This window comes from Chiloscyllium plagiosum, chromosome 4 (genome assembly GCF_004010195.1).
Source record: "Chiloscyllium plagiosum isolate BGI_BamShark_2017 chromosome 4, ASM401019v2, whole genome shotgun sequence".
Taxonomy (NCBI): Eukaryota; Metazoa; Chordata; class Chondrichthyes; order Orectolobiformes; family Hemiscylliidae; genus Chiloscyllium; species Chiloscyllium plagiosum.
Window position 1 is genome coordinate 130,010,659 of NC_057713.1, and position 13,396 is coordinate 130,024,054.

The 13,396-nt window shown below is 39.8% G+C and overlaps 1 protein-coding gene across 2 annotated transcripts in view; it reads left to right on the top strand.

Moving 5' to 3' along the window:
* The window catches only part of LOC122549421 (solute carrier organic anion transporter family member 5A1), a 179,261-nt gene that overhangs the window by 143,878 nt on the left and 21,987 nt on the right, over nt 1-13,396 (top strand). Inside the window, exon 4 of one of the 2 annotated variants that reach the window (XM_043689227.1) lies at nt 2,189-2,353. The exons of the other annotated variant lie outside the window; for it this stretch is intronic. Within the exon in view, the coding sequence (XP_043545162.1) occupies nt 2,189-2,353 (165 nt within the window). The remainder of the gene's footprint in view (nt 1-2,188; nt 2,354-13,396) is intronic. 2 annotated transcript variants of the gene reach the window in all.

A 13,396-nucleotide genomic window follows, 5' to 3' on the forward strand; every position in this document is an offset into this window, starting at 1 on the left:
GGGGTAGACCATTTAGGACAGAGATGAGGAGAAACTTCTTCACCCAGAGAGTGGTGGCTGTGTGCAATGCTCTGTCCCAGAGGGCAGTGGAGGTCAAGTCTCTGGATTTGTTTAAGAAAGAGTTGGATAGCGCTCTCAAGGATAGTGGAATCAAGGGTTATGGAGATAAGGCAGGAACAGGATACTGATTGAGGATGATCAGCCATGATCATAATGAATGGTGGTGCAGGCCCGAGGGGCAGAATGGCCTACTCCTGCACCTATTGTCTATTAATGAGGGAAGAGCGTTAGATGTGATCTATATGAACTTCAGTAAGGTGTTTGACAAGGTTCCCCTGGGAGACTGGTTAGCAAGGTTAGATCTCATGGAATACAGGGAGAACTAGCCATTTGGATACAGAACTGGCTCAAAGGTAGAAGACGGAGGGTGATGGTGGAGGGTTGTTTTTCAGACTGGAGGTCTATGACCAGTGGAGTGCCACAAGGATTGGTACTGGATCCAGTGCATTTCGTTATTTATATAAATGATTTGAATGTGGGTATAAGAGGTATAGTTAGTAAGTTTGCAGATGACACCAAAATTGGAGGTGTAGTGGACAGCAAAGATGATTACCTCAGATTACAACAGGATCTTGATCAGATGAGCCAATGGGCTGAGGGTAGCGTATGGAGTTTAATTTATATAAATGTGAGGTGCTGCATTTTGGGAAAGCTGATCTTAGCAGGACTTATGCACTTAATGGTAAGGTCCTAGGGAGTGTTGCTGAACGAAGAGACCTCGGAGTGCAGGTTCATAGCTCCTTGAAAGTGGAGTCGCAGGTAGATAGGATAGTGAAGAAGGCGTTAGGTATGCTTTCCTTTATTGGTCAGAGTATTGAGTACAGGAGTTGGAAGATCTTGTTGTGGCTGGTTAGACCACGTTTGGAATAGTGCTGTTGGAAGGATGTTGTGAAACTTGAAAGGGTTCAGAAAAGATTTACAAGGATGTTGCCAGGGTTGGAGGATTTGAGCTATAGGGAGAGGCTGAATAGGCTGGGGCTGTTTTCGCTGGAGCATCGGAGGCTGAGGGGTGACCTCATAGATGGAATGTTTATCTTCAGTACGTATTTTTAATGTATCTGTGCTCTTCTAAAATTCATACCAATATCATAATTTGCAGTAGCTGCTACATTGTCATCGAAGAATAGCAGATTGAAATTGTTAAATTAGGGTTGTTGTTTCACATTATTAACTCACAACTGTGACAATAATCCAGTTATTGACTGTTATGCACTCGTGGGCATTATGTCATATTGAACCTTGGTAAAATTAATTTTTTTGCCTTTTTTTATATACTGTTAAAACCTTAAGTTATCTCGGGGGCAGTAGATTTTGGGATTTGCATATTAATCAATCGAAACCTGCATCACCATTCTAAGTGATTACAGACTTCACAGCAATCTAGTTTTGTATGACACTTGGATCTTTTTCTTGGAAATTCTCTGTCCTTTGTAACCTGCCCCACTAGCTACCTGCCAAAGGGGCTAAGCTCTGAAAACTTGTGATTTCAAATAAACCTGTTGGACTATAACCTGGTGTCATTGATTTTTAACTTTGTCCACCCCAGTCCAATGCCAACACCTCCACATCAGATATTTTTGCTGAGTTTATTACTTTTCATTTGTTTTAAATTCTAACTTTGGCCACTCATGTTTTTTTTAATATCCATAGTACTGTCATTATTTGGGCAATGTGGATATCGCCAAAATAGCTATCTGGTGATTTCCTACTTGGTTTACCTGAATGAGTCAATCTGTTATTAAATGTAACAAAAAACAGAAAGTGCTGGACATACCAGCAGGTCGGTTTGCAACTGTGGAGAAAGAAACACAGGTGACATTTCAAACGCAATAACATCATTGGAATTGTTAATTAAATGCAATTTCTGTGCTCCCTGTTTGATAGCTCTATCTTACAAATGTTCTACATGTTCTGAGTACAAACAATCTGTACAAAGGTACAAATATTCGACGTGTTCTAAGAACTGTGCACACATTCAACTGTTCATTATCCATCTCTCTGAACGATAAATTCAGACATTGCCATTTATAAAGTGCGAATGGGCTATATTTTACATTAGCTGTCCATAGGTGTTCCTCTCCATTGTGTTTCATTCATGGTGAAAGTGTTTCTCTTGTCATTTTTATAGACATTCCCAAAGCTGCTGTCAGGATCTTGAGCAACATGACATTCCTGTTTGTGAGTTTGTCATACACAGCAGAAAGTGCTATCGTCACCGCTTTTATTACCTTCATTCCCAAGTTCATTGAATCTCAGTTTGGCATCCCAGCATCTAATGCAAGCATTTACACTGGTAAGATGTGTACATTAACATTTTGGGTTGCAAAGTTACTGTTAGCAGTAGAAATATAGATTTTCTTGGGCCGTAGATCAGGTTATAATGCCTGAATTATAGACTCCTATTTCACATATGACCAAATGGATCAGATTGTCTCGTGCCTGTGGCTAGTATATTTGATCAGGTGTAGAGGTTTGTATGACAATAAACAAATGTGAGCAGTGTTCCATCTAATTATGTATATAACATCTTTGGGATGCTTCATGAACATATTCTTTCCATAGGCTGTACCGAGGCAGAAAAGTCATCCCGATAGTTTAAGAATAATTTTAGAAATTTAACGTAGGTGTTTTTAATATTAAAACATTAGACTAAATACTTAGCGATACCAGTTAATTTCCAAAGGTTTCTGATCAGACTTGTCCATATTAACTGATGTGATATATCTTGCAACGTACAAGGATGTTTACAGCAGAAGGGCTATACAAATGAAAGATTTCCATTCTGAAATTTGCCTGATGAGTGATTAGATATTATTTCTCCTTTACCCTGAAGGGATGCAGTTACCCAGGAGCTAGCTGTTGAGCAGTTTCTCAACGATAAGCAGACTAGAATGTGAATGCCAGTCAGCAATTTGATCAAATCAGACCTCATTTCTGAGGCTGAGTCTGTCCTCACTTGACATCTGGCAAAATGCACTCTCAAGCCTGATAGCGGTCAGGAGCAAGAACATCTGATGTTTTCTTTCCCCTCTGTCTCAGTCCAGGGTCATTGAGCACCACCATGATCAGCTCCTTTAGTCTCATATTAAGTGGTCCACTTATCCCTTGGTTCGGCAATGGATCTAGAGAAGATGTGTCACCTGCAATGTTTGTAGATGTGCCAACAGATGCTAAATGTGGAAACTCTGTAGAGTAATTTCCAAAGATAGGGAGACAAATTGCTAGCATTTCCTGGAATTTATGCTTTTTAAAAAAAGCATTGATTAACTTTGGCTGATAAATTTACCTAATATTGTAAAAAGAATTTTCATGACATTTACAAAAGAGGTTTTAACAAATTAACCTTCAGTTATAGCACAACTACAAATTTAAAATAACGTAACAGTGTCCAGAATGCATTTGTGGAGAGATTGCTCTGCTAAATGCTTACTGTCCAACTAAATTTTATTGAAGTTAGTGTAGATATGATCATTATAGCTTACTGCATAAACCATAGTCATCAATCACTATTTGATATAATCAATGTATTATAATGCAATAGTGTGCTATGTCTGTCCCATACATTGATCAAGTTCTTCAGTGCAATAATGTACATTGTGTTAATATAATTTGTTCATCAACCTTTGTATTCTGTTGACTTTCATGAATGGCAGTTTTTAAAATAAACTATTTGTCGGCTTCACTGCTTATGCATTTATAAGTCGACCTGGTCCTTGAGAAGGAGGTGGTGAGTTGCCTTCTTGAACCTGCAGTCATTACAGGCACACCCATAGTGTTGCTAGGGAGGGAATTCCAGCATTTTAACTTAGCATCAATGAAGGAATGCCAGTTTAATTCCAAGTCAGGATGGAGTGTGGTTTGGAGGGAAACTTGCAAGTAATGAGTTCCAATGTGTCTGCTGCCCTTGTATGTGGTAGAAGCTGTAGGTTTGGAAGGTTCTGTCAGAGGAGCTTTGGTGAGTTACTGCAGTACATCTTGCAGATGGTACACACTGCTGTCATTGTGCATCAGTGGCAAATGGACCCAATGTTGATGGTGGTGATGGGGTGCCAATCAAGCAGGGACTTTGTCCTGGATGGTTTCCTTCCTCTTGAACATTATTGGAGCTGCACTCATCCAGGCAAGTGGAGACTATTCGTCATACCCCTGACTTGTGTCTTATAGATAGTGGTCAGGCTTTGAGGAGTCAGGAGGTGTTGCCACAGAGAGGCTAGGTGGTTACCTGCTGTCATAGCCACCAGAAGTAATTGGCCAGGTTGGATGTGAAGATAACTCTCATTTGGTAAAGACAATAAAGTCAGCTCTATGTTTTCAGGTATTTTAATACATATTAATATAAACATGTGCTTACACATTTGGTTATATTTCCCTTGTGATCTTAGCTGGCCACTATCTCAGAGTTAAGCGGACTGTAACCTCAACATCTTATTTGTTCTTAAACTGAACTTCTAATGCCACATTATCTCCATTATTAAAACCATCTTATTTAGATCACAGTTATGTTTTTTGCCTCAGTTCTGAAAACCTTCATCCATATTTTTGTTAATTCGAGACCCAAATATTCCAATGCTCTGCATGTCCTCAACTTGCACTCTCCATAAACTTCATGTATTGCATCCCACATTTACTTCCTCTCACCCATCACTCTGTTAAACCGATAAAGATTAACTGTTGGATTCACACCCTGCTCTGACTGTTCTATTGTTGCTCCTCCTCTGACAACTTTCCATACCTTCATCTTTGGTCTATTGTGAATTCCTCAATCTAGTTGGCTCATTATTGGTTGTAATGTCTTAAGTCGTCCAGGTTTCAAATTCTGAAATTCTTCCTTAAAGCTCAGTCCTTCCACTTTTGCCTCCTTAAAATATCTCCATTTGATTAAACTTTTAGACATCACTCATCCACTTACTACCTGGAGAAAGTGAGCACTGCAGATTAGAGTCCAAGGGTGCGGTGCTGGAAAAGCACAGCCGGTCAGGCATCATCTGAGGAGCAGGAGAATCGATGTTTCGGGTATAAACATTGACTTCCCTGCTCCTCGGATGCTACCAGACTGGCTTTGCTTTTCCAGCACCATACTGTTCAATCCACTTACTACCTGTCTAGTTTGGTGAAGTTGGAAAAGCACAGCAGGTCATTCCTGATGAAGACCTTTTGCCCGAAATATCAATTTTCCTGTTCCTCGGATGCTGCCTGACCTGCTGTGCTTTTCCACCACCACTCTAATCTTGTGAATCTGATCTCCAGCATCTGCAGTCCTCACTTTCACCTAATTACTGCGGATGCTGGAATCTGAAACCAAAAGAGAAAATGCTGGAAAATCTCAGCAGGTGTGGCAGCATCTGTAAGGAGAGAAAAGAGCGGACATTTCGGGTGTAACTGACCCTTGACTCGAAACGTCAGCTCTTTTCTCTCCTTACAGATGCTGCCAGACCTGCTGAGATTTTCCAGCATTTTCTCTTTTGGTCTCACTTTCACCTAGTTTTATGAAGTGTCTGGAGATATTTAGCAACATTAAAGGAGCTATAAAAACATAAATTAGTTGTTGTTATAACATCAGTGTGAAATTGAACTCAGTGTGGAGTTGGTTCCCATCCTAACTTGCAAGAGAAAATTGTTTTTAAGTCCCTGGAGAGCACAGAGACCATTTTAGACACTTGAACTGGTAAGAATGCTTAATAAAAATAATAATTTTGCTGGCCATGAGCTATGCATACCCATAGTGGAATATTTTTGGCAGATGCAATACCAAAGTTTTATTTCCTGCCACTGCACCATTCTTAGCTGCATAGCATGAACCATGCCAAATAAAACAAATTCCTTGTTCTTGTCATCCGATATATTATAGAGCTCAACAGCAACAACAGTTGCCAGGGGATGTTGCCAAGGGTAACACAAGAAATAAACTGGGAAGGAAATTCTCATTTGGAAAACTCACCAGGAAAGTAAATGAAGAGGCATCTTCTAAGGATGTCTTGATATATTAATGGCTGAAACAGAGTTACACATCTCTGAATTATTCATGACTATTTATATATCTATATATTTATAGATAGAATTAATAATTAAAAAATTGATCTGCAGTGTTCATTAACCACTGTTATCATAGAGGTTAACAGCCTAGAAACAGGCCCTTCGGCCCAACTTGTCCACACAGTCCCACTTTTCACAATTAACCTAATGTTTCTTAAATTACAAAATTGTACTCACTGTCATCACTACCTCCGGCAGTCCGTTCTAAAGATTCACCACCCTCTGTGTGAAAAAAATTGCCCCTCTGAACTCTTTTGTATCTGTCCCCTCTCACCTTAAACCCACACTCTCTAGTTTTAGACTCCCCTTCACTGGGGAAAGGCTGTTGGCTATCTACCTTATCTATGCCTCTCATAATTTAATAAAGACATTTAGACAGGTTAGGAAAGGTTTAGAGGGTTATGGACCAAATACAGTAAAATGAAATCAGATCAGTTTAGGCTACTTGGTTGGCATGGATGAGGTGGGCATGGCACACACGCAGAGTCACCTGGCACTGTCAGTGAGCTGGGAGGAACCCAACTCTAAGCCGTCAGAGAACATTATGTAGATCTTCCTCTCCCTCTGTGCTACCTCCCTCTCATGTTGCAGGACCATTGGAATTGTCACTGATGTCTCCTTATCTGCTGCAGCAGTTTCTGTTGGCAGTCACTTACTTCTGTTCCCTCTGTCTGCCAGACTTACCAAATACCTGCCAAAAACCATTTCACAGTATGTCCAAAGACTTTGCAGCAGCAGAAATGAGTATAAGTCACAGTGTAAATTGGGTTTCTAACCCTTTAAATAATATTAGTGGCGGCACTGTCTTGCAGCTGAAAGCAAGTTTTCTGATGAGTGAGGGGCAAATACATTGAACATAATTAGAGTCATAGAGTCATACAGCACGGAAACAGACCCTTCAATCCAACACATCCACACCGACCAAGTTTCCCAAACTAAACTAGTCCCACATGCCTGTGTTTGGCCCACATCTCTCTAAACCTTTCCCATTCATGTATTTATTCAAATAGCTTCTAAAATCTATTTCAAAAATGAAACAACAATGAGACGTTTTACTTGTTTTCTACAAATGAAGGAAAAGTATCTATTAGCAAAGAAAACAGCCAAAAACATTCAACCGAAGTTAACAGAAAGGAATATAAATGAATATTAATTTGGACATATAAGTCATGCCATCTAAGTTTCATCTTGCCTCCTTATCAAAATAATCAGATCATAAACACTTGATGCATGTCAAGCAAAACCATCTCAGATGCATCAGGCAAAGAAACTGACCAATGAACACATTCTATTCCTCAGTTCCTTATCCATATCGATGAGTATTTCAATCTCTGGGGTTCACTACTTATGTACAAGTTGAACACATTTTATTTCGTTTTACAAATCTAGAAGCAGTATCTTTCCTACATGATGACCAGATTTGTAATATCAGCTACCACTGTTAGCAATTAGAATTCACAGCTCTTTCCTCGCAGGAGTACAAACACAGATGTTGAGTTGTTCAGTTATAATCTAAACTTGTTGCATCAAATGAGCCAGAATATGACTGCTTGACATTCTTCCACCAGTGGAAGGCTTCTGGCACATGCACAGCCTCCAAATACCCTTCATGTGAGATATAATGGAAGTAGCTGGAGGGAAAGTGTGCTGCATTTGGAGTCATAGAGCCATAGAGATGTACAGCACTGAACTAGACCCTTTGGTCCAAATTGTCCATGCCGACCAGATATCCTAACCTAATCTAGTCCCATTTACTAGTGCTTGGCCCATATCACTTTAAACTCTAACAATTCATATATATTCAGACGCCCTTTAAATGATGTAATTGTACCAGTCTCCATCACTTCCTCTGGCATTCCATACATGCAACACCCTCTGTGTGAAAAAGTTGCCCCTTAGAGGTCACTTTTACAGCTTTCCCCTCTCACCCAAAACCTATGCCCTCTAGTTCTGGACTACACCACCCCAGGGAAAAGACTTTGTCTATTTATTCTATCCATGACCCCCGTCATGATTTTATAAACCTCAATAAGGCCACCCCTCAGCCTCCGACACTCCAGGGAAAACAGCCCCAGCCTGTTCAGCCACTTCCTACAACTCAAACCCTCTAACCCTGGCAATACCCTTGTAAATCTTTTCTGAACCCTTTCAAGTTTCACAACATTCTTCCGACAGGAAGGAGACCAGATGGAGGGCTTTCAGCTTCCAGGTTGTTGTCTCCGGTGTGGTAGTACAATTCCAGCTTTTAAGCCCGAGAAGTTTTGCTTTTGGATTAATATTTCCTTTTTCATTATGCAAAATCTATGTTCCTTGGTTGTAAAGTCCTGACACAGCATGCCCACAAATGTACATCAAAGCAATTGGAAGTCTGACCAGAATCTGTGCTTCAGTGCTGGCCATCTCCTGGCTAAAGATTAAAAGATGTCACGAGAAGCGTGTACGCAAAATGCTGGATAACCATAACTGGCTGATCACATCCTAGTACACGACTCTGAAATTCAGTTTAATATTAATTGTAAGATTCAGGGTTTGACCAAAGGCAAAACCGCTCCAGGCATGAGTGTATCTAGACAAGGTTCATAAATTGTCTTGGAATCAGAACTACCACAGCAGAGGCAGTGAATTCCACTAATTTAAAGTGATGTGTGTCCTCTGTTGGCTGGGGTTCATTCTTCTTTTGTAATCTTGCTGCTTTCTGCACAATAAACCAGTGAAAAGCAGATCTTTTTAAACCTTTCCAAATCACAACCACAACCTAACTCATGTATGCCTGAACCCTGGACCAGGCAGTGCATGATTTGATTCTAATTGGTTGGGTGAAGCACATACAGTGCATGGTGACCATCAGGCTAGGAACCATGATGAACACATTGCCTCATGTGAATTCCAAATTAAGTCAGTCACACCTTACTGCATCCGTGAGTGTTGTTGATTAGATCAATCATTTTTAATTCATTGTCTTTACCTTTAATGATCTGCAATGTCATTAATGGACTTTGCATATAAATTAATCAGTTGGAGAACATAGAACATAGAAGAATACAGCGCAGTACAGGCCCTTTGGCCCTCGATGTTGCGCCGATCCAAGCCCACCTAACCTATACTAACCCACTATCCTCCATATACCTATCCAATGCCCGCTTAAATGCCCATAAAGAGGGAGAGTCCACCACTGCTGCTGGCAGGGCATTCCATGAACTTACGACTCGCTGAGTGAAGAACCTACCCCTAACTTCAGTCCTATATCTACCCCCCCTTAATTTAAAGCTATCCTAAACTGCACACAATATTCCAGATGCGGTCGTACCAGAGTCTTATACAACTGCATCATGACCTCAGGGCTCCGGAACTCAATTCCTCTACCAATAAAAGCCAGTACGCCATATGCCTTCCTCACCGCACTATTTACCTGGGTGGCAACTTTTAGAGATCTGTGTACATGGACACCAAGATCCCTCTGCTCATCCACACTACCAAGTATCCGACCATTAGCCCAGTACCCCATCTTTTTGTTATTCTTCCCAAAGTGAATCACCTCACACTTAGCTACATTGAATTCCATTTGCCACCTTTCTGCCCAGCTCTGCAGCTTCTCTATATCCTGCTGTAACCTGCCACGTCCTTCCTCACTGTCAACAACTCCTCCGACTTTCGTATCATCCGCAAACTTGCTCACCCAACCTTCTAACCCCTCTTCCAGGTCATTTATAAAAATGACAAACAGCAATGGTCCCAAAACAGATCCTTGCGGAACACCGCTAGTGACGGCACTCCATGAAGAAACTTTGCCATCAACTACTACCCTCTGGGTGATTTACTGGTGGTGGTTAATAGATTATTTTGTGATCAGGAGTAAAAACTGTTCAGTTGTGTGTAAGAGCACTTCTAGATGTAAAATATAAATTGACTGTCTGCTTTTTCAATGGATCCTGCTGGGAAATATTGTTTTACTATCGTTGTTGCATCTTGAAGAGCAACTTTACATTTAACAACAGATTGAAAATTATTTATAACTTTAAACACAACAATATCAAAATAATACAGAGGATTACACAGTGAGTTATACTTAAAAAAATACATTAAAAATATGTATAAGTGGCTAACAAATGTCACCCTTTTCAGGGTGGGCAAGGTCAAATATTCTTACACGTTCAGTTGGTACCGTCAGAAAAGATAAAAGTCAGAAATGATTGTATAGTTCCAAACTAATCACACACTAACAGAAGTTAAACTTAAGCGCATTTAGATCCTTTGATCCTGTATTATAACTAAACTAATCTGCTAACTCCTATACGAGAGTGTTATAATCAAAATCAAAGGAGGTGACTGTCTAATAGTAACCAAGCCTTCACAAATGGTGATGTACTCTTGCATAACCTCAAATGTTTAAAATGACTTTTATGTTTTACCCTGTCAAAGAATATGATACACACTTGCCCATTTCCAAAATACCTTTGATTAGAGAAGCTAATAGTTCCAGCTTGGGAAACTTTGCTGGTGATATTACTCATACACAAAATGGAGAATGGACACTTGAAGAGTTATAGACAAAGGTTAGGGTATGGAACTAATTTGAAGTGGCCTTTCAAGGAGCTTCCCATTACCAAATGGCCTCCTATTGTGTTAAGTTACAATAGAAGTGGAATTTTGACTGATTGGCAAGCAGAAACTCATCATTCAGAATTCACCTCCACACAGTGGATAGTTAACTCCACAGAATGTCAGTGATATCAGAGATCCATTCCACACTCAGGTACCCTGCTTTCTTTTCAATTGTGATGTGGAGGTGCCAATATTGGACTGGGGTGGACAAAGTCAGAATTCACATGATATCAGGTTATAGTCCCAACAGGTTTATTTGAAATAACAAGCTTTCACAGCGCTGCTCCTTCATCAGGTGAAGTCACTTCACCTGACAAAGGAGAGTGCTCTGAAAGCTTGTGGTTTCAAATAAGCCTGTTGGACGATAACCTGGTGTCATGAGACTCCTTTCAGTTGGGCAGGGAGTGGAATGTTCATCACCACAGCACAGTCAAGGTTCAAATGGGAGGGAACTGGTGACAAACTAGGTGGGCGGTTCGAGGAGAGATGGCATGTGGATGCCTTGACCACAGACTCTCCTGAATCCACGAAGTAAGTGTAAAGGCAATGACTTCCTGAACCCACCAAGTCCTTCCTTTGAGGAAGTTGCTGATTTCCCTGGTGGTTCAGAAAGCCCAACCAGTAGCAGTAAAGTTATTTCATTTATTGAATGATGTGGATATTCCACCTGGGTTCAGCATTTATTGTTCATCCTTAATTGCCCTTTGAGGTACATTGCTGAGGCAAGACTGGCAGATTTAATGAACCAAAAGGTTTTTATAAACATTGACAGTGATTACATGGTAGCCATTAGCTTTTCATTTTGGATTTTAATTGAACTTAAAATTTCACTATCTGCCCTGGTGGGTTTTGAACACATGCCTCTAGACATTAGCCTCATTATTCATCCAGTAGATGGCACTAATAGTATGGTGATTAAAAATTGTGGTCTCATTTTCATATTCCATGTTCAACCCACTTCCTTAATTGGGCTAATTGCTAACCCACCTACCATTAAAAGCCGGCAATGGGGAGCCTGGGGAAAGGCTTAAGTCAAAAAGAAACTTCGACTGATTTCCACCTCCCATCTGGTCCAAACTTGCCTTCCCTTTATTTCATTTAGAATCCCCCCTTGTGTCTTTCCAAGGTGTAAGAGAAAAAAAGCAGGGTGTCCTCAGTCCATGTAATGCATCTGTCTTCAGTTGAAATGACTATTGATAACATTCAGTCTGATTACACAGATCTGAACCCGGCAGTAGCTCATACTGAAACCAAGTTTTAACAATAAGTCCCAGTCTGCTTGAAGTAATTGTGATAAAGGACAACAGTTTAAATCAATGTCTTCATTTTGTCTGCATAATGAAGATGTTTTCGGCAGTATAATTATTCCCAAAGTAGTATTTAGAAAGAAAAAACAATTTTCAGGGAATTTTTCTCTCTCCTTTAGCACCACAGTGTTGCTGAATCCAATTTCTTTCCATATGAGACTGAAACTGTCCAATTCATGGACCAGTTTGTAGGCTTACTGTTACTTCTCTTTGATCCAGCCTATCTTGACACCCACTTGGAGTTGTACTGGAAGGAACTTCCTATCTAGAGTTCCATTGCTCGCTGAAGCAGCTTTAACTAACTGAACGAGGAGACAGAATTCAAATATCTCAGGATACAAACCAAGGTGTCTCCAAATGATCTGTTCAGGCTACATTGCTGTCAATACTAGTTTGCCCTCATCACAAATGGCTAGTTAAACAGTTTCGAAAGTCCAGAGTTCATGCAAGGTGCTGTAGAAACAAGCTTTTTATTTGGATAAATTGTAATTGCGGAATCTAGTCACGAATAATTGTGAACTTGTTCAGGATTTCTCAGCAAAATGAATTCTGCTACATTTAATATTTAGTTTAAAATTTTTACATTTTCCTCACTTCTGTGTTTTTTAAATTTTTGAGATGTTTCTAACCTGTTTTGACCTCTTTGTCACTTTACAAAGTTATCTCCGCTTGCCGGCAATCATATTTCTTAAGAAAAACTCAGTCAGAACCATATGCCACAGCATCAGGAATTTTATGAATAATCAAAATAAATTGATCTTAATTGGAAACTAAGTCAACCTCCTGAGAACTGGAATGTTTGTGATAGCTTGTGTCTACTGAGGCCCTCTTGCCAGTTCCTGCTGAATATTTAATCTAGAGGTTTGAAAGGCCAATCTTTTAGTCATGGCTCTTAATTTTGTTTTCTTCCAGAATCAATGTCCATTTTCCTAAACTTCTCTGTCAAGTATTAGCATTGCTATTTTACTAACTAAAATAGTGCTATATAAATTGAAACAGCATGATTCTCAATTAGGTCCAGAAGGCACTTGCAGAAGCAGAATGAAAAGTTAAAAAATTGTTAATACTTTTCAAATTTTTAGGATGGCATTCCTAGGAATTTTTGAACTGAAATTTAGAAACAGCATGGAAAAAAAAGAGATAAGTTCATTCAAAAATGGAAAGGTAGCAAATTGAGTCTTTGAGAGTAGATTTAATAAATGTTCATTTTTTTCACATACAATTTGTTGTAGAAATTAAAACAATGGGGAAATTTGAATTGATAATGTATTGGTTACATAGACATGAAACGGGGGGCATTAACTGAGAAACTGTAACTGGACCCTTATACCTTACTGTCTAGGCTGCAATAGAGTTACTTCCCTCGACTGCAGATGATACAAAATTGAGTGGGA